The 21,470-nt window shown below is 58.1% G+C and overlaps 1 protein-coding gene across 1 annotated transcript; it reads left to right on the plus strand.

The window, feature by feature from the left end:
* The first annotated feature begins 605 nt into the window (after positions 1-605).
* Positions 606-19,672, plus strand: ARID3C (AT-rich interaction domain 3C). Its single transcript, XM_058824163.1, has 8 exons — positions 606-790; positions 1,416-1,745; positions 13,605-13,677; positions 17,234-17,417; positions 17,626-17,870; positions 18,162-18,431; positions 18,612-18,701; positions 19,493-19,672. The coding sequence occupies exons 1-8, from the start codon at positions 752-754 to the stop codon at positions 19,633-19,635; spliced, it is 1,374 nt and encodes a 457-aa protein (XP_058680146.1). The 5' UTR covers positions 606-751; the 3' UTR covers positions 19,636-19,672.
* The last annotated feature ends 1,798 nt before the right edge of the window (positions 19,673-21,470 follow it).

The following is a 21,470-nucleotide window of genomic DNA, read 5'->3' on the forward strand; positions in this document are numbered from 1 at the left end:
CTTCTCCCACTGTGCACAGGCACAGGGGTGCTCAGACACCCTGCACACACACGTGTGGGGGAGGCTCATCCATCCCACTGCACACACGCAGGCAATGAGCAAATACACACACGCTCACCCTCTCCCAGCACACGCAGCTATCCACACACACACAGCCAGACCCTCTAAAAGGTGTGCGATGGGTGCAGCACCCTCTTACACACGTGTGCACAGACCCCTCACACACCCTCCCTCCTTCACGCTCCCTTCTCCTCACACGTCTATGTGTGCACAGCCTGCACACACCCCCCCCCCACTCCCCTCGTCCAGCACCCCCACATGGACACACACTGGGGGTCTCCCAGCCCGTTCCGCCCCCGGCCCGGTCCCGCTCCCTCCCGCCGGCTCTCGGCGGGCCGGTGCGGGGCGATCCCCCGGGGCTGCCGTAAGAAGCCCAGCCCTCCCCGGGTGACTCCCTAGACGTGCGCTAGCAAATGGGAGCGGGGAGGGGTGTTGCTGTCTGACTGCCACTTGTTGCAAAAAAAAAAAAAAAAAAAAAAAAAAAAAAAAAAAAAAAAAAAAAAAGGAAGAAAGAGAGAAAGAAAGAAAAGAGGGGAAAAATCCCACCCACCCTCATCTGCTGCGGAATAAAAGAAATATCGGCGGGCGCGGCGCCATGTGAGCGGCGGGCCGGGGCCGGGACCGGGCGGAGCAGCCGGCCGTGCCCCCGGGACGGCGGGGCGAGCCCCGGGCGGCGCTCGGAGCCGGCGGCATGGTGGAAAACCCCAGCCTAGCGGCCAAACCTGCCCTGGTGAGGAACGGAGCGGCCGGAGGGGCTCCGGAGACGCGGGGGTGCATGGCGGGAGCGGGGTAGGGACACCGCGTTGGACAGGGAGCGGGATCGGGGTTCCCGGTGGGAGCGGGAGGGGCGTCCCGGGAGGACAGGCCGCCCGGCGAGACCTTCCGGCGTGATCGGGACGGGGTCCCCGCGGGGACGGGGCGGTGGAGGCTCGGTAGGAGAGGGTTCCCCGTCGGGGCGGATGTCTCCGTTGGGACCGGGGGGAAAGGGCTCCTCGATAGGACGCGGTTCCCAGTGGAACTGGGGCGGGAGTCCCACCAGGACACGGGTCCCCAGCGGGATGGAGGAAGGAGGCTCCTCGGGTCGGACCCGTGTCCGGCAGGAGCGGGGACGGCGTCGCCGGGAGGAGCGGGGCTGTGGCACCGGAGGGCTGCGTTCCCCGCGGGGCAGGGTGCCGGGGTCCCGGCGGGGGACGAAGCCCCTCCGGCGGCGGGAGCGGCGACGGCTCCGCGGGCAACTTTCGGGCAAGGCCCCAGGGAGCGGCGGGGAGAGCGGGTGGGGTGGGGGATGCTTCCTCCCTTCCCTCCTCCTCCTCCGGCCCCGGCGGCAGCGCTGAGGCCGTGCCCTGTGCCCGCAGCCGGCCGCCCCGCCGCGGGGGCCGGGGCCGGCGGGGGGGCTGCGCTTGGCCGCCGTGATGGAGAGCCTGCAGCGGCAGCAGGCGGCCCGCCTGGCCCGCGGCCCCGACGGCGCTCCCCGACGGCCCCCGCGGGAGCCCGGCCCCGGTCCCGGGCCGCCGCCCGCCGCTCCCCGCCGCCGCCCGGCCCCCGGCCCGCGCCCGCCGCTCGCCGCTGCCGGGGAGGAGGAGGAGGACGAGGAGGACGAAGAGGAAGAGGAGGAAGACGGGGAGCCCCGCGACCCACCGCCGCCACCGCACCACGAATGGACCTACGAGGAGCAGTTCAAGCAGGTAAGGAGGCATCGCTGCCCCGGCACCGGCTGCTCCCGGCAGGCATCCCCGGTGTCCCCCCAAACTCGCGTTCAGCTTTCCCTGAATGGACAATCCTTATGCCCCCCACTGCTCCCAAACCCTGTCTGTATCCCACCCTGAATGGGCAGCACCATGCCCCAGCCCGGACCCACCCTGAGTAGACATCCCCCATATCCCCATTAACCCCCAGACATTATTGCAATCCCACCCTAAATTAAACCCCACCAGTACTGTCCCCAAACCTCATCCTCCCCTAAGTGGGTACCCCCTGAATGCTCCTCATGTCCCCTATCCCTAAGCCCTGTCTCATCCTATAGGCATTGTCGTCATCCTGTCTGCTCCCCATCTCCCTGCTACCAAACCCCATTTCAGCCCTGCTTCATGACCCCACCTCGGTGTCCCCTGTGCCTGTCCCCAGGCCCTGCATCATGATAGGATGTCCTGTGTCCAGGCATCTCCCTGTGCCCACCCTGATCTGTGCTCCATCCTGCTGCTTTCTATAACGAGTAAAACAGCTGACCCCTGTCCACGGGGGTTTTACAGAGATGAAAAAGGGCAAGGGCTCTGGTGTGTGGTCACCCCAAGGAGCTGGCGAGCCGTGGAGCTGAGTTCTTGTGTCTCTGCAAGGGCTAGGGTGTATTACAGATGGAGAAAATAGCACATACACCCTGTCCCCTCATTCCTGGTGGGTGTAGGGGAGACCCTTCTGCAGCTGAGGACATGGGGAAAGGGCATCAGGAGCTCGTGTAAAGGATGGAGGAAAAGTCCCCCTGTATTTAATGCGTGTGGATCTCGTCTGAGCCGTGTTGTGCAAGCTCTGGTTTGCACACAGTGGGTGCCTCTGCATGCAGGGGTGTGGGCACGGAGTGCACAGCGCCAGGGCAGGTTTGTGCTCTCAGCTTCCTTGTGGGGGAGAGAGAGGCACAGTGGGTGACAGGGAAGATGTGGTGAGGGGGTAGAACACACAGAGATGTCCCCATAGAGCTGTTGTGTGGCTTTTTAGGACGGTACTGCTCAGGGACAGGAGGATGAGAGCACTTTGGTCTCATCCAGTTCTGGCAGGAGAGCAAGGGAACAGCAGCAGGGACCCAACTTTTGGCTGCTGCGGGGGTGTGCTGCTGCCTTTTCTGTTTCAAATTGCTCAACACCTTGTTATTTTGGGGGTCCGTGGCTCATCCCCTGCCTACAGGGCAGCCGGTAGAGGTGCAGACAGGGTACGGCAGCACATTGCCCCCGGCTGTGCCCGGGGATGCTGCCAGAGCCTGGCGCTGCCTTGGAGCAGCCCGGGGTGGGTGAGCTGCACAGGCCAAACAGCTCATCCGGGAAGTGTTACATTACACCCCGCTGCACAGAAAAAGGCTGACTGTCCGGTTCCCGGGGTCAACCGGGAGGTGGGAAGCAGCTCCTCCCTCCCAGGGAGGCTAGGAAAGCATCCCCGGCATTTCTCGTCCTTCAGCCTCCCGCCCTGCCCCTGTCTGGGGCTGCCCAGCTCCTTGTGCAGGGCAGGAATGCTGTGAACAGTGGGAGAGAGGTGACAGGAGAGGTTGGGGTGCGGGATAAATCCTGCCACAGCTTCCCAGGGTGAGAGCTGGATCGTTCCTTGTTTACTCTCCTTGGGTTTTTTCAACCCTGATTGGAAAAGTGACGGACCTCTCATGTGGAGACCCACACCTGTGTTTCCCACCTTGTGGCGTGTCCCAGACAGCCCAGGGAACAACGGGATGTCCTTCTGTGGTTTGGAGCAGGTTGAGGTGCCAGCTTGCTTTGGGGTCTGCAGGGTGGCTGTCACTGCTCTCACTCCCCTGGGATCATGCAGGAGGGGACATTCCCCTGCCGGGGAGGGACATGTCCCTGCTGGGTCCTCCACAGCTGCAGGGCTGTGCCTCACCCAGCCTGGGGAACAGGTTCTCCGCTCTCTGCAGGGACTCTGGGGAGGGTGGCTGTGCTTCAGCTTTTGGAGGTTTCCCAGGGGTTGGGCTGTGATGCTGTGGGGGAGGTGAGGGGGCAGCGTGTGTCTGTCTGCTGGAAAGCTCTGGGGTAGTGGCAGTGTGGTTGGGAGGGTCCTGGAGCTGGAGAGGGACCCTTGGAGTAGCCAGAACTGTATTTTCCACCAGGACTCCCTGCTTGAAACTGCCCAAACCATCGTGCTGTCATCCAGGGTGGGATTCAGGGCTTGTCCCTGCTCTCATCATCCTGGATGGGGGCACAGCTAAGTGAACAGAGACCACCAGATCCAGGCTGTTTGGCAGAAAGTGGGCAGAGAGAGACTTCCCCATCTCTCTGCAGTGGAGATGATGCCTTGATGGGGATAGGGTGGGAGGTTCGTGCAGGACCAGCCCGGGAAAGTCCAGCATTTCCACACAATGCAGTGGTGCTAAAAATGGGAGCAGAGGACGAGGTGGTTGTGTCAAAACCCACCGGGTTAACAGGCAAATGCTGCTTTGCACACAGGAGCTTTTTGGGGAAATATCCCACATGTGTGCTGTAGTTTTATGTGCTTCCTGAGGTGCTGGTTGGGGAAGGGGGGCTGGTGGGACCTTTGCTCTGACTGGGAGCGCTGCTGCAGTGTTAGGAGGCTGAGAGACCCCCTCACCCCTGCCTCTTGCATCAGCCCCCGGCGCCGGTTTATGTACCTTGATAAGGACGCATGGGTAGAGACCTGGGCAAAGGTCTGGGAGGTCTCCACACCCAAGGCTGTCAGGCAGACCCAGCCCTGGGGTGGGGGGTACCAAGTGGGGTGTGATTATGCATTAGCCATGAACCCCAGCTTCCCCAAGGGCTGGGATGCCTCCAGGTTTTGATTCTGTAGTGCTGCATTATCTTTTACTTGGAGGGCACGGGTAAGAGCCTGGCATTTCTGGTGCCAAGCTCAGCTCCATGAATTCAGCTTTCCCCCTAGAGAAACCATGCGTATAGACAGGGATGGGTGCGCTGATTTCCTCCAGTGATAGAAGAACAGCACCAGAACCTGGGGCTTTCTTCTCCATTCCCTGGGGTGGGAGGGACTCAAACATCTGGGCTTTGCATCCAGCTCTCTGTTAATAGAGTGTTTGCTGGCAGGAGATGCCCTCCCTGCCAGGGCCCCTCTGGCATGTTCACACCCATCTGTGACTGGGGGGATCAGGATCCTCTGAAGCTCCTTCCCCCTTTCCCAGGAGCAGCTTCAGGAGGAGGTGAGCCCCAGCCCGCCCTTTAGGAACTCCAGTGACTGGTAGCCTCAGTGGTTAATTTGGGGGTGGCTGGTTTTGCCAGCAGCTGTTTGCCATTATCCTTAGCCTAACCCTGGAGTGGCTGTTCCTCCTGCCTTGCTTGTCCCTGATGCCAGGAGTTGCCTCTTGCACCCACCCACCTGTCCTTAAGATGCATTTGGGGAGGGCTTGCCAGCTGTGATGTGTGCACTCACGTCTCAGAGCATGGAGGTGTGTGTGCCCCTGTAGACAAGCACCTCCTCGTGACACAGAGAGTCATCCCAAAATGAGTGGTGTGCACCCTCCTACCTCTGTCCCTATTGCTTTCTCCTGTGGTGTTGTCCCTGGGGATGGAGGAAATAGAGTCAGGAATGTTCCGGGAATGGAGGTGGCTGAAGAGGGGGACTCTGAGGAGAGGGTAGTGGTCTCCATGCTACAGTGCCCTCCTCACCGTCAGTGCATCTTCAACCTAAGGGCAGGACCAAGGGCTCCCAGGGCTAAATTAGAGGGTCCTGATTAATCTGCAGAGTCACCGAGGGAGAAATGGACACATTGCCCCATCCATGTCTGCCTGGAGACTTTTCTCCAGCAAACCTGTGAGCAGAGCTGTGCCCCTGATCTGGGACCCCCTGCAGCGGGGAGGTAGCATCAGCAGCAAGGGTCAGTGTGCCAATCCCTGGAGCTCCAACAGCTCTGGCAACCCAGCAGCAGTGGAGGGCACAGGACAGGACAGGGGGGCTGCTGGGATGTGGCTGGAAGGGCACACAGAGGTGTTCTGGGGGTGTGTGTACCCACAGACCAACCTGAGTGTGTGCATCGCTATGAGTGCACGCTGTCATGTAAGTGCACCCCACATATAAGTGCGGGGGTACGTGTGTGTGTGTGGACCTACCTGTGCCCCTGTGTGTCTGTATGGATGCACAGGAGCATGCAGAGTGTGTGAAAACCCATGGAAGTGCTGGACTGTGTTTATAGGTCTGTATGAGCACACAGGTGTGCATGGATCCATATGGCTGTGGTTCTGTGTGTGTGTGTGTGCCCACACGAGTCTGAACACACCCATGTACATCATGTACAGGCACATGTGGGGTGTCCCAGTGTGTTTAGGCATCTGCATGCCTGTACCAGTGACACAGTCTTGGAATTGCATGGACCCTTGAGGCAGAGTTTGAGGGCTAAGCCCCCTCCAAGGCTGCCTCTTGCCCAGCAGACAGTGCTGAGCAGTGGTGCTGGTGCCAGGCACCTGCTCCCTTTGCTGCCCCTAGGGCACTTCCTGGCCCCACTGGAGCCTGTGGGATGCTCAGAGTCTCGGAGCTGTCACAACACTGTCTTCCAGATGAGGGTCCAAAGGGTTTGGGAATGGGGCTCCAAAGAGGAGGTGTAAAAACTAGTAGAGGGTGTGAGAATACCCTCACTGTGGAGGGGAGAGGAGCACCATCAGGAGCTCACACTTCCAGCTCCCTCCCCAGCTGCCTCCCTGAAAGCAGATGCCAGTTGAGTCTTTGGGGAAGATGCACCCCCCCATCAACTTGGGCCTCCAATAATCCACTAATTGGGTTAATAATGGAGGTAAATCTCCTGTGCTGCCGGCCAGCTGGGCAGGTCTGCAGCGGGGAGATCGGATCTCAGGTGGTGGAGTCTTGCCTCAAGGGGCTGGATGGATGGATGGATGGATGGATGGATGGATGGATGGATGGATGTGTGTGTGTGTGTGTGAAGAGTTTGTAGGGATACATAAGCGTGGATAGGATCTGTGCAGAGGGGGAGCACATACAGGGGCTGTGTGAGTGTGCTTGCTGGGGCTGTTTGTCCAGGGTGAGGGTGCACGAGGAGAGCATGCACACACGTGTGTGCATCTGCAGAGCAAGCTGCAGTGTGCATGAATGTGCAGAGGCTGAGCAGACTCTGTGTGGGGGCTCTGGAAATCTGTCCCCTGGGGCACAGGGCACCCACTTGAGTTGTCTCTGTTGGTGAGGCTGTGTTGTCCATCATGCTCCAGAGCTTACATCCCGTGTCTGTTGTGGAGAGCCTGGTTCAAACATGGCTTAAGGAAAGAGGCCATGAGGGTATACAGCTGATGGAAAAGTAAAAGGCAGCTGTAAAGCAGCAGTTTCCAGGCTTGATTTTGTAAATAACTAGGTTTCAGGCACCTTTTTTATAAACAGCAGGATTCTTAGACAGTCTTCTCATAACAGTCCTTGGCTGCTCTGGGAACAGATATGAAGGTTTTGAGAACTTTTCATATCACAGTGAGAACACTAATTTTGGTTTCAATAACAACCACGGGTATTGTAAACAAAAGGAGGGGTTAGAGTTTTCTCTGTAACCTATTGTGAGCTCGGATTTTGCAATATGCATGAAGTTAACACTATTATAAAAGATTACTGATTTGATCAATAAATCGGAGTCGATGCTGATCAACAACAAGATGGGTCATCTCCCTTCGCTTTCAACAGTCTGTGGGAGGGCACGAGTGAGAACCAGGCCCCAATGCTCTTTCTGCTCAGGCACACAGCTCTTCCAGTAGCTGAAGTGAGGGCTGGGGTTGCTTTCACAGGGTGTGGTTTGCAGTGGCCACCAACCTTTCCTTCTGCATTGTCCCATCAAAGAAGTTGCAGGAAGGGGATGGGGCCAGAGGTGCATGGTGGGGAGAGGGATTGAACAGCCCATGCACATCCCAGGCATGCACACAGCCCCCCGTGGGTGCACCCCATACTCACACAGCCCCACAGCAGCTGTGTGCCTGCATGGACCTGGCGCTAGAGCATGCCCTGTGTGCTCACCCACACAAGTACCATGGGGGTGCCTGTGTGTGTCCCCTGGGGACACCTGGGGTGGTGCTGGTCATGGACAGGGTGCCATGGCTCCAGTCATCTAGTAAGGGATTCAAGGGATCGAAGGGTGTCTCACAACTCCAGTCACCCATGGAGGGATCAGGGGCAGGGAGGGGGACAGGAATGGAGGGGGAGGCAGACACGGAGAGGAAAGCCAGGATGGAGGGGGAGGCAGTGGCGGAGCAAGCGCCGATGGGTCAGGGAGGTTAACCCGAACAAATCCGCTCATTGACTCCCTGCCTGCTCAGCCATGAACGAGTAACAAGGGCTGACCGTGCGGGACAGCCAGGAGCTGGGAGCGGATGGGACAAGGGCCAGCCCCCAAATGGGATGAGGGGCCTTGAATGCTGCCCATGGTGACTCCACACAGCCATGTGCTTCCTCTGCCTCCAGCCTGTGCGGGAGCCATGCCAGCACCCCCTGCCTCAGTTTCCCCTCCTGCAGAGTGTGTTGAGCAGAAGGCTTGCACAGAGCGCCCCACATCACACCGGGGCCAGGCTGTGGGTGGGGGGCTCTGTCCCAAGGCCAATGCCTGCCAGCCAAGCTTGCACGAGGCTGGGTTAATGTTTGCAGCAGGCGGGCAGCCCTCCCGGGAGCAGCAGCAAGGGGGGTTCTAATGACCTGCCGGATCCGCCGCATTATCAGCGCTGATTAAACCTGCCTGCTCTATAAAGCACCGTTAAATATTAAGCGTGATGACAGGCTTTGAGGGGAGCCACGGTGCTGGGAGAGGTCCCCACACAGAGGTGTCTGGCCTTGCTAGTGGGGTGGCTGCTGGGGCTGGTGGGATGTTGGGATGGGTGGGCACCCCTCGGGGCTGTGGGCTCAGGGGAGCAGCGTGCCCCACGAGCCAGTGCTGCCTTCCTTCCAATGCAGCTGGCCGTCCCAGCACGGCCGTCCCGTAACCATTAACTTATTAACAACTGGTGGAAGAGGAGAGTGGTGGCTTGCAAGGTCAGGGGGTGGTTTGTGCCTGGCGGGGAGTGAACTGCCCCCCAGCTCTGGCTGTGGGGATGGGGGAGGGAGCTGCAAACCCTTAGTTTGTTGTGTGTGCCCCATGGCAGGGAAGGCTGTAACTGTGGATACTGTTGGGATCCCTGAACCCCAGTGTGCTCAGAGCTGTGCCTCGCCTGGGAATGGCCAGATACTGTGATTATCTGCAGGGTAAACTGAGGCATGCCAGCAGGGCACAGGGGAGGACACACCAGTGTCTGGGTGCTCGGCTGTGCACCAGCCATCCTCCTCAGGAAGGATCTCAGAGGCAGCAGTCGAGCTCCGGAGAGGTGCGGTGACTCCAAAACAGTGCATCAGCAGTCAGCCACCCGTGGTGTGTGGCTGGAGGGTGCAGGGAGGTGAGCATTACCTGGGCGTGCTGCGTGAACAGTGGCCAGATGGAAAAATTAGCAGTGTGGCTAATCAATGTGGTAGATATTAAGCAGCTCAGGGCTGGGGGTTTTGCATGGTGGGGGGGAGCTGAGCGGGGTCTAGGATCGATACAGCTCATATTAAGTGGATTAAATCCTGGCTGCTGATCTGAGCCCTCGCTGCCAGCAGGAGGTGGCAGCTGAGCAGGGACTGTGGGGGTCCCGCTGAGATCATTTCTCTTGGCAGCAGGGCCCAGGGGGGACTGTGTGGGGACTCACCAGGGCAAGCTGAAGTGCCTGGTGGGTGGCTTAGCACCTCCTCACATCCTTCCTCTGTCTAGTGTGTCAGCTAGACTAAGGGGACCCAAGCTTCATATCTAGAAGCCCTCCTGGCTCCAGCAAAGTCATGTCCTGGGTGAATGAATGGTGTTTTACTTAATCGTGGGGGGGAGGAGGAGGAGGAAGCACAAGGCCTATTCACGTCCTGTTAATAAACCATGTTCGACCCACTGACCTTTAACCTGCCTGACAGGCCCCATTATCCCCATCCCTTAAGGAATATAGACGTCGCCATGGCAATGGGATGACAGGAGGGAGCAGGTCCCAGAGCTGCACCCAGTGTGGGGTGTGGGATGAGGACACACCGAGCCAGTCCTGCACCAGCACCCAGCCAGCAGGGCCAGGTGGAGCTGGGGTGCTGCTGCTGGAATCCCAAAGCCAGTGGGGTGGCCAAGCATGGATGGGTCCCCAAGGCTGGCAGAGCAGGGCTGCGCTGCACACCGTCGGGATATTGATCCCGGGGCTTGACAGTTTAATACTTCCGTTTATAGAGGAATATAGTTACATCGATGGCGTTAAATGAGTTACTAATTATATCAATACAAACACGATTAAAAGGGTCCTTGCTCATAGGTCACCACAAGCAGGAGCCGCTGGTTGTGTTGCACAACTGCCCCTGGGCAAGGCTCAGACCACTGCTTAAAGCACATGGCAGGGGGATGCTCTGGGGCAGCATTTGCCCTGTGGGATCAGGGGTGCCCATCCATGTGGAGTGCCTGTCTGGGGTTGTACATCCCCTTCTGGAGTTCTGTGTTCCTGTTCAGGGCTCCATGTCCCCATCTGGGATTGTGGATGCACGTACAGGGTTTGTGTGTGCATATATGGGGTTGTGTATGTCTGTTTAGGGTTGTGCACGCATGTGTGGGGCTCTGTTTGCCCGTTTGGGGCTGTGCATGCCTGTATGGGGCTCTGTTTGCCCATTTGGGGCTCTGCATGCCTGTATGGGGCTCTGTTTGCCCATTTGGAGCTGTGCATGCCCAGCTGGGATTTGTGTGTGCTGTCAGGGTTGTGCTTGCCTGTCTAGAGTCGTGTGTTCCGTTCTGGGGTTGTACATGCCCCTCTGGGGTTGTGAGTGCCTGTCCAGAATTGTGCATGTATATGTGGGGTTGTGAGTGCCTGTCTGGTGTTGTGTGTTCCATTCTTGGGTTGTGGGTGCACATACAGCAACGTGCACGTTCCATCTGGGCTGTGCATGCACATTTGGAGTGCGTGCCCATGATGTGTGTATGGGGTTGTGGATGCTCCTGTAGTTTGGAGTGTGTCCGTGGAAGTCTGGGCACATACCAGAGTGCTGCACCTGCCCGTGAGAGGCTGTGCACTTCCAGCCCTGGCTGTGTGTGCCTGTGTAGGGATTTGTGCCCCTGTGGGTTGTGTGTGCATTTGCATCACAGGCTTTTCCACACTCCCGTGATGTTCTATGTGTCCCTGCAGGGCTGTGCGCACCAATGCAAGGTTGTGCAGGATTGTGCATGCCCATTCCACTTTCTGTGTGGCACTAGGGGGATCTGTGTGGCACTAGGGGGTTGTGCTATGCTTATGTGGAGCTGTGCAATGCCCACAAGGGGCTGTGCACGCTCCTGTGGGGTCGAGTAGACCCACATAAGGCTGTGTATGCTTGTGGGGTTGTGCAAGCCCAGGTGTAGTTGTGTAGGGTTGTCTATGCTCCCGTGGGCTTGTGCACCCCCACATGGGATTGTGGCAGCCCATGTGGGGTTATGCACACCCACATGAGGCATGTGTCCATGCACAATGACTGTATGTGACCTGGGAGATCTCTTCTTCAGCCTGGGCATCCCCAAATCCCAAGGAACACCCCGTGCATCCCAGGCGTACCCAGGGGCCATGCCAGCTTGTCCCCAGTTACTCAGCTCCACTCTCCTCTCATCTCCACTTAAAAGCTGACCTTTGCTCCCCGTTTGATGTAATGTGTTTTTGCATCTCAGTGCCCCACAGATAAAAGGTTAGAGGTTAATAAACAGTGGAAAAATAGAACCTGGCCCTTGGAGGTCACACCTGTTTTGCGGGCTGGAGTCAGTAGCGGCCTGCTCTAGGGGGGAATCCTGCCTGCATCCATGGGAGGAGAAACACAAGTGTCACCCAGGGCAGAGGTGTGTGGGTGCTGAAGCCCATCCACTAGGTGACCCTCAGGAAGGCCATGGCTTCACCTTGCAGTGGGATGAGTGGTAGTTGCCAGTTCTGGGGGTTTGCCCCTGCCTTGACAAGCCAGATGTCACAGCGTTTGGTGTGGAGGCCTTCCAGGGGCAGGGACAGGCAGGAAAATGCAGGCAAAGCCTGGCTGACGCAGCCTTCCTGGGGCAGAAATCAAACCAGCCTCCTGGAGCTCTGCTCAGAGCCTGACCTAGTTACTGCAATCAATGCTTCAGGGACCTCCTGGAAAAGAGCAGGCGATGGAGAGCAAAGAAGGGAACACCGCGGTGAAGAGGGACACAGTACTGGCACCCAGGGGTCAGGGCATTCCAGGAGCACCCAGCTGCAAGGAGGGGATAGGTAAGTGGGATCCAGAGAGTGGAGAAGCAGTGCAGAAGGAACTCCATGGAGCAGGTGCTCAGCACCTGTGGGCAGGGTGAGAGTCTGGCAGGTGTACCCCTAGATAAAGTTAGGGACAGGCAGTTAGCACCGATCCGTCACTGACAAGGGACAGGCAGCTGGCACCTGAGTTAGACAGGGGACTGTGTTAGGTGTGTCTATTCAGTGGTGTGAACCATGGGGTCTGTAGAAGGATCCTCACATCCCTGTAGGTCCCCACATTCCCCCATCCCCACATCCCACATCTCCATGTCCTCAAAGTCTCTACAACCCACATCCCTACATTCCCGTGTCCCTGTATGTGTGTCCCCGTTGCATCCCTGCATCACCCCATCCCCGTGTCCCCTGAATCCCTGCAGACCCATATCCCTACATTCCCGCATCTCTGAATTCATGTGTCCCCATGGCATCCACCCCCATCCCCACATCCCCCTGTGCCTGCAGCCTGACGACCCTTAAGCACAGCTCCCTTTATCTGTCTGGTGAATAATGTTCTGTGTGGAGCGGGGGTGTGCTCCCTTCCTATTGTTTTTTAACAGCCTTTCCCAGCACAATTGTTTTTTAAACGACTCTATTTTGTGCCTGACTTTGTTTTCCAGCTTGCATTTCTTTGTATACATTTTTGAAATCCATTCTGGACTGCTGAGTTTTGTTTCTTTTCAATGGCTTTAAATTCTTGCCGGGCTTGCTGGAAGGAATTGGTGTCTATAGTGTCTTCGATTGGTGCTAATTTTTCCTTCATGTGCTCTGACTTTTACTGCTGGGCCATCGATCTGGCAGGCTCCAATTTGTCATGGTCACTCAGGCGCTGTGCTGGAATCAGGCGAGCCTGGCTTTCACAGGGATCCAGCACTTGGTGTCTGTGGTGTAGGGGCTCCACTCACCTCCCCAGTGCTGTCCCTCAGCTCAGGCTGTGTCCGTGTGTCCAGACCATCCACCATAAGTGTCTTCACAGCCACACATGTTTGTGTCTGTGCAATCCTGGGCACATGGCAGCCCCAGCACTTGCAGCTCCCTTGATAGTGCCCAGGGGTACGGTCGAGCCAACTTTTCCTTCCCAGGGTGGAATCATCCCCCACTGCTCAGGTGGGCTTGTGTTCCTGTGAGGAATGAGGGGTGATGAGGATGCTGATACCATGCTGGGGCTTGGGAACACCAACACTTGGCAGTGGCAGAGCAGAGCTGAGCATCCTGATCCTGAGCTCCTGGCTGGGGCTTGGGGTTTGCTGATGCTTCTGGGCTGTGATTCTTGCGTCTAAGAGGGCAAGGGGCCGGACAGACTGAGGCACAGACCCAGCATCTCTGCAGCAAAGATTCAGAATAATCATTGGTCTGTGGGGAGCCCATGCCAGACCCGAGGCAGAGGGAGAGCCCACACCCAGGCAGAGGATGTGTCAGGGGATTCAAGGCACAGAAAGCCTCTTGTTGCTGGCAGGGCAGGCAGGTGGGGCCAGGGGTGATGCCAGGTTCTGGCACAGGCCGTGCTCAGCCCCAGGCACTGCTCCCCTCCCCATTCTCGCCTGCATGTGCTGGAAGCACTGATCCCTCTCTCTCTCCTGCCTCCAGCTCTATGAACTGGATGAGGACCCGAAACGCAAGGAATTCCTGGATGACCTCTTTGGCTTCATGCAGAAGAGAGGTAAAGGTGGGTGGCTGGGGTGGGTGCTGCTCCAGATCTCTGCAAATCCCTCAGGCAGGTGTTGTGGTGCTCCCCCTGGGCCTCCCCCACAACCCCAAGCTGGGGCATCTGTCCCAGATATCCCATTATGGATGCCCAGCAGGGATGCCCGCTGGAAACACCTGGTGGGGATGTCCATTAACATACCCCCTTGGTGACAGGCATTAGCAACACCCCTTGATGATGCCCATTAGCAGTTTTCAGGACGTTTTGGGGATGCCCGGTGGCAATGCCCTTGGCAGTGCCCTTTAGGGCTCTGTGTTAGCAGCGCCTGGTGAGGATGCCCACCATCAGCACCTCAGTGATTTGCGGAGTGGGGCCGGCAATCCGCGTGGCGCCGGGCGCCCAGGGGTTAAGGGCTCGCCAGCCAACCCATCCTCATCGGAAATCTTTGCTATCGGCATGGGGAGCCGAGCCGGCTCCCGGGGACTCGATAAATGCTTTAACCTTCGCCCTCCCCGGCCGGGCCTGCGACAATTAAAAGTTGCCGAGCGCGGACGTGTGGCCGGCCGTATTAATTAGAGCCTTTTGCTGGTGTGTGGATTAATGAACAAGCCGCTCGATAGCCAGTAAACCCCAGGCAGAGGTTAATGCCGAGCTAATTAACAGGGAAGGGCTGAGGGGGGTGCAGGAGCTTTGGGGCTGGCTGTGCATGGGGTGAGGGAGGGCAGAGGGGGCAGTCACCTGCCTGCCCTGCACACTGGAAGGTTGGTGAGGGTGCCCACCTGGCTGTGGGGCTGCAGAGATTGACTTTTGGGTTGGCTGGGACACCACAAACCTGTTGCAGTCACGGGTGTGTAGTGAGTGGCTGGCATGGCCAGAGGGCTCACCCTAGGGCCAGCTGTAGGTTGTGGGTGGGCTGGGTGCTGCGCCATGGGTGCCCCCCTGGCCCTGGTGCAGAGCTGTGGGGAGTGAGTGGGAGCATCAGCACTGCCTCGGCCCCCCAGCATCCATCAGCTGCAAGATTCATGGGCTGTTCTGCAGCTTCATTATCTCTCTCTCCAGAGCTAATTAACTCCCTCGCTATTGGGGCCGGGGCTAATTAAGTAAGTGCCTGCTGGTGTGGGGAGGAGGGAGGGAGCCTAATGCTTCCTTGACAGTGCTGCTCCACATCCCTCTGTGTCTGGATGTCCCACTCCTGTGCCCTCCATCCCTTCTGTCCTGCCTCCCGTCTGAGTGGGTGCCATCCCCCTGGGCAGGACAGGCAGGGTGTGGGTGCACAGGTGCAGGTGTGCAGGCATTGGTGTCCATGAATCTTTTGGAGGAGACAGGGATTTTGGACTGGGGTACCAAAGAGAAAGGGGACAGAAGGGCTGAGGGGCAAGGAGAGCATCCCACGGGTCATCAAGAGCTGGGTAAGAAGCAGCACCTGAGAACCACTGCAGGTGCAGCTGGGGCACCCAGAGGTGCATGGGCAGGGGACTGTGACACCCAGGCTGTGTCCCCAAGCTCTCCAGGAGGGATTGACGTCCACAGAGTGAGCCCTGCTGAAAGGGACTGCATCCCACCTGCTGTCTGTTAGGACAGTACCAGCACTGACATTTGTCAGCAGAGCGGAAGATTTGTAGGGCTGAAGAATGGGTTGGGGGGCAGACCTTCTGAGGCAACCCCATGGCACAAGGGCACAGCTGGCCCTGGTGGCTCATGGAGGCCATGCCACCACCACCATCAGACACAGGCAGTGGGGCAGCTCATAGTCGTGCCCCAGCTTCTGTGGCACCTCAAAGGCAGTAATCAGGGACAGAAGGGAGCTATTTCTACATTTACTTCTACTATTTCTACATCTACTTACTGGGGTGTGCAGCCCCCCCCCCCCATTTCACCACCAATCTGCGTGCCCGGCTGATAACACAGGGCTATTAATCAATCAAGGTGCTAATTGCAGCCCCACAATGGCTGCATCACCTCCCTGGGCTTTTGTGCCCTTCTCCCTGGCTAGGGCTGGGGCCATCACTCTGTGGGGATGCAGACAGGTGCCTTTGTCAATGGGACAGGCATCAGCCACACACTCCACACAGCCCTGAGATTAATGGTGAGGTACTTTTGTAAGCCACCAAGGCTGGAGATGGGAGAAATCCATGGGCCATTGGCTGGGGGCTGAGACCCTGAAAACTCACTGTTTGGGGGTGAGGAAGAGCCCTCAACCACCCCGGAGGTGATGGGTCTTGCGCCAGCAGCCCCGAGCAGAGCTGGTTAGGTGAGCTGCTGACAGCAGATGTCAAGTCAATATCTCTGCCTTTCTCCCAGGAGGATAAACTCCTCTCCCCCTTCCCGACCTGGTGAACAACACAGACACACACAAAAAAAAAGTTAAATGAACTCAGTAAAAGAATAAAAAGAGCTCATTTTTCAGGCTTATGTGAAGAAGCCAAGCCAATATCAGGGCCATAAATTAGGGATGCTGGAGGATGGCGGTGAATGACGGCTTCGTTTGAGGGGCGAAGCGCAGTGGTGACAGCCTCCCTGGGCCAAATGGATGGCTTTCCAATACTGCCTGTGCCCCGCCACCTCGCAGGAGGAATAAATAGGGGATGGAATGGCACAGGCTGGAACAGGGTGGGATGGGATGTGGTGCTTGTCCCTCCTCTGCCCAGCTTCCAGCAAATGCCCAGACCATCATCCTGAGGAGGCATGGAGCACAGCAGGGCTGTGAGGTTATTTGGGGGTGCTGAGGAAGTGGGGAGGGGTTTTTAGCCAGACTTGGTGGCTGTGGAGACCATGCTGTTCTATACTGGGCTCACAGAACCCCGGTGAACTGATGTTCCCTTGCCCCATAGCCTTGTAGAGGAGGGTGATGGTGGGGCACCAGGGGTCAGGGTCTCTGCTGAGGGCAGTTGAAGAGGATTTGGGGTCAGGTTTCTTGAAGCAGGGCACTAAGGTCCTTTAAGCAGAGGAAACTTCTGGGGCCATCTGTAGGGTTAAGAGGTTTTTCAGGAACTCTTTGAAAGAGTCTGGAGCTGGAAGAGAATACCTCTCCATGGAGAGATAGTGGGGTGAGTGCTCCCAGAAGGGTTGTGAGGATCATCCCTCCTCAGAAAGGTTATAGGATGGGTCCCTTTTTAAAGTGTAGAGGGAGTCTCTCTTTATGGGGCTCTGAAGGAGCATTACAGAGTGAATCACTCTAGGATGCTCTGAGAGATTTCATAGATTGGTGCTGTACAGATAGCTCTGAGAATTGTAGGGACACAACCTAAGGGTGTCTTTGCCCATCCCACTGAGGCTCCATATCCCACATGAGAGCATACCCAGCTGCACTGACAGCTCCATCAGAGGTGACCCTCTGCCAGCATGCTGGGGTCTCCCTTGCTCTTTGGCACAGTGCCACTCTCCCAGGCACCCTGAGGTCCTACCTGCACGCCAGGTGCCCATGGGTGCTCACCTGGGCATGGAGAGATGTGCCTCCCATTGTGGGTACCTGCAGTGGCAGTGGGGACAGGGTGGGGGCTGTGATCCCAGGCACAAAGGGCCCTGTGGGCAGCCCCCCACACCCTCTTGTGTCTCTGTGTGCCTCCTGAAGGAACACCAGTGAACCGCATCCCCATCATGGCCAAGCAAGTGCTGGACCTGTACACGCTGTACCAGCTGGTGACAGACAAGGGTGGCCTGGTTGAAGTCATCAACAAGAAGATCTGGCGGGAGATCACCAAGGGCCTCAACCTACCTACCTCCATCACCAGTGCTGCCTTCACCCTCCGCACACAGTGAGTGCCTGGCAGCATGGCAGGTGGGGAACACTGCTCCTGAGACACCCTCTGGCTCAGATGTCCCAGAGCCTTGGATGGGGTCGGACATGGAGTACCACAAAAGTGGTTGGAGGGCTCTGCTCCTTCCCAAGGGCTCTTTGCTTAGCACGGGGCTGGCTGGGAGGTGCACAGCCGTGGATCTCCCCCTGGCTCTCTCCCCGTGCAGATACATGAAGTACCTGTATCCCTACGAATGTGAGAAGCGGGCGCTCAGCTCTCCCGGAGAGCTCCAAGCTGCCATCGACAGCAACCGTCGGGAGGGGCGCAGGCAGACTTTTGGCACGGCACTCTTCAACTACTCGCCAGCCAGCACCCCAACCCTGCTGGGCACCCCCAAAATGCCTCTGCCAGCTCTTAGCATCTCCACTCACAGCTGTGGCCAGCTCAGCCAAGTGCACAGCGTTAAGAAAGGTGTGTGAGGATCCCGTCTTCCCAGAGATGGACACTGCTGCAGCAGCAGGAATGTTTCCCTGTCAGCTTTTGACCTTTTTGCTGGGGGAAAATAGGAACAGTGTTGTTCTTTTAGTCCCATTCAGGGTGCGAAACCAGCGTATTTTCCCTGGCTTTGGAGAAGGACCAAGCCCAGATTTTGGGAGTGGTGGCCTGGCCTGCCCCATTGCTGGTGGGGTGGAGTTGGCACCACTGGGGGTGGTGAGGTGGGGTGATGATGAGGGACCCACTGAGCTCTCTTGGTCATTGCAGAGGACGGAATGCTGGCAGCATCAGTGCCGGGGCGCATTGCTATCCCAGTGGGACTGGCCAGCCACCATCTCACAGCAGCCCAAGCAGCAGCTGCCTCACAGGCAGTGGTGCTGGAGCAGCTGCGGGAGAAGCTGGAGACAGGAGAGCCCCCAGAGAAGAAGGTGGCCCTGACAGCAGAGGAGCAGCAGCGGCTGGTGCAACACGCGCTCCAGCACAACCTCCTGGCCATGGCCTCCCAGTTCCCCATGAACATCAAGATCTCCAGCCGAGGTAAAGACATGCAACACCTCAGCCTTGGCCATCCCTTCCTCTGGCATCCGAGGTGGAGGCAGCAGCAGCCGCTGGAGAGGAGCATGGATGCCCATAGGGACTGCGTCCCGGCTTATCTGTCTCAGACAGGTTCTTGTTTCTGTTTCGCTTAACACTCATATTGGTATTTCCTTTCCCCAGATGACAGACAGGAGACCGCATTGAACCTGTCCACCAACAGCATTAGCAGTATCAACATGTCAATAGAAATAAATGGAGTTGTCTACACAGGTAAATAGAAGGGCCGCTTGGCCCGTGTAATTGCGGCCAGGAAATCCAATAACTTATAGCCACTGCCTGGCCAGCAAGTCCTTCCTTCAATCTGATGTCTTTACTATAAAATCCATCGTAATGAAGTGGCAGGGCTTGGGGAGAGGGGGCAGGAGGAGGAGGGGGTTGACAAGGATGGAAATTGGCCCAAAGCAGGTGCTAGCGATGAAGCGATGAAGTGGGGGGGGAATAGATGGACAGACTCTGGCTGAGAAGTGACCCTGCACCTAAGGTCATTCCACACCCCAGGGTCCCAAAGGCAGGGCTTGGATTTGTGATCAGCCCAAAGCTTGTGTCCCCAGAGGGTCTCTGGCTGAGTGTGGGGCTTGGCTGATTGCAGAACATGGTGCACAGAAAGATGTTGGGGTGCTTTGGTGGAGCAGAGGATCCTTTGTGGTGCCAGTGTGCACCCCAGATCCCCATCCCATGCTCCCCAGATCTATGCCTGTCCTGCTGAGACACCCCACAATTAAAATCAATGGCTTTGCCTTCAGAATTTAAATATTTAATGAGCAGGAAAGGTCAAGGCTAAGCCTTATGTGGCGCTGCCAGCCAAGAGGGCCCTGGGCCACCCCACAGGCTGCCCCATGCAGGCAAGGATGACTGGGTTGGGGGAGACATCACAAGTGATGACAGGGAGCTGAAGCCCCCATGAGTCTTTGTCCCACCCTCCCCAGCCTGGGTGCTGGGAGCCAGGTGAGTCGATCCTCCAACCCTGGGCTTGCCCTAACCTGCTTGTTCTTGTCCCCCAGGTGTCCTGTTCGCCCGCCGGCCCTCAGCCACCCTGGCACCTGGTGGAGGGAGCACCCAGACCCGTCCAAACCCCATGCCTGCCCCAAACCCCCTGCTCCCAGCCTCCTCTCAAAGCCACACTCCCACTACCACCTCGCTGTAAGCAGCTACACCCTGACAGCAGCTAGGGGTGCCCAGAGTCTGGGGGTCTGAGCTGTGGGACCCAGCTGGGCCACCAGGGTGGGATGGGGGACCCAAAGGTGCCTCTTGCTGCAATACTGAGCTGTGTCCATGCAAGGCTGTGAACACCCACGCGGGCCCTTTTGTCCCTTTTCCCCATGTGTGCCCTCTGACACACACACACACACACACACACGCACACACACATTCCTTCCCAAGGCACCACCCCCAGGTGACCTTCCCCTACATCTCCTGCTGCCCTGACGCCTGGGGGACCCCCAGGACCTGCATGCTGCATCCCCTACATCCTGCAGCCCCTAACCCATCTCGCTGCACGCACTGCTGCCCCTTTACACCCCTCAATGCATACACTGTATCCCCTGCACACACCCTTGGTGCCCACGCTGCCTCTCCCTACACACCCTCCATGCAAACACTGCAGGCACGATATGTGCAGCCCCTATAAATTGTAGCCCCTATACACTGCAGCCCCGATATTCATACTGCACCCCCTGCCCACTGCAGACACCCCTACCCAGTCCTCCTGTGCTGCCTGGGCTTGCTGTCCCTGCCCTGAGACACCCCAGGGTGGTGGCATCTCAGCCCCCCAGGTCCTCAGCTCAGGGGGATCACCCTGGGGGGGGCAAATAATGGGGATATTGGTGGGAATGGTGGGGGTGAAGCTTATTGGGGTGTGGCTGGGGTTGGGGGTTTATGTTGGGGAGGGCAGGGTTGCCCAGCAGAGCCCCCCCCACCACCAAAGAGACTGCTTGGGTGCCAGGGTCCCCAGATGGGTGACAGGGGGAGAAGATGGCACTCTGAACTACCTCGTTGGGGCTGGGCAGGCGCCTCCTCCTCCCGTGTGTGCCCCAGGGTGCCAAAGCAGGGGAGCATGGAGTGGTGCTCTCCTCTACCTCAGCGCGAGGGCTCGCGGCGCTGGCTGCTCCCCGCGCTCCCACCGCAGCCGTGACTCCGTCTGTCTATTAAAGGAAACAAACTCCTGAACCAAACTGGTGCTGACGGTTGTATGCAGGGCATGGTGCCACCCACTGAGCCACAGGGCCCAGTTTGGAGGTGCAGGAAACCCCAACATGCTGGGGTATCACCTGTGATGCCTGAGGTTTCACAGCCCACTGTGAAACCTCAATTTTGGGGAGCTCTGAGTTGCAAACGGGTGCCCTATGCCCACCAGACATGGGCTGGATCAGACAGGGCACCAACTCCAGCTGTGCCAGCCAAGCTGTGGGGCTTGCCCCTATGAGCCCCCAGTGGCAGCTCACCCATGGGTGGGCATCCTGTTAGGCTGCTCTGTGCCAGGAAAGGAAATATGACACTGGAGCTGCTGAGACCATGTCCGTGGGGCTGTCGGGTTGGACCTGGTGAGATGCCAGCAGTGATGCACCAGCCTGGCACCTGAGCAGTGCCCACAGAGGACACTGGTGACCGTGGTGGAGCTGGGAGGTGCACATACATGTGGGTGGTCACTTGTGCTCCCTTGTACAAACTCAGTGGCATGTACACGCAGACTGTCACACTGAGGCTCGCACATGGGCTTCCACACGTGTGCAGACACCTGTAGATTTGAAGATGCACAGAGGACTCCCGTGGGGACAGAAACTCCTGTTTGAGTCCCCCACTGAGGCCAGACTCGGACCCCTGGGGACGCCCAGCTTCCCGGGGACAGCCGCAGTTCCTCAGGTACAGCCCCACCTCAGCCCCTCGAGGACAGCCCCCAGTCCTCCGGGAACAGCCCCAGCCCTTCGGGAGCAGCCACAACCCAGAGTCCCGCCGACATTCCCAGGGCAAGGGGGGACCCCA

The sequence above is a fragment of the Ammospiza caudacuta genome, chromosome Z, assembly GCF_027887145.1.
Source record: "Ammospiza caudacuta isolate bAmmCau1 chromosome Z, bAmmCau1.pri, whole genome shotgun sequence".
Classification (NCBI taxonomy): domain Eukaryota; kingdom Metazoa; phylum Chordata; class Aves; order Passeriformes; family Passerellidae; genus Ammospiza; species Ammospiza caudacuta.

Bases quoted from the DNA above. Each gene is read 5' to 3' on its own strand.
- ARID3C (XM_058824163.1), top strand. From the start codon at position 752: ATGGTGGAAAACCCCAGCCTAGCGGCCAAACCTGCCCTG. The intron at 791-1,415 runs GTGAGGAACGGA...CTGTGCCCGCAG, and splicing joins TAGCGGCCAAACCTGCCCTG to CCGGCCGCCCCGCCGCGGGG. The intron at 17,418-17,625 runs GTGAGTGCCTGG...CTCCCCGTGCAG, and splicing joins GCCTTCACCCTCCGCACACA to ATACATGAAGTACCTGTATC.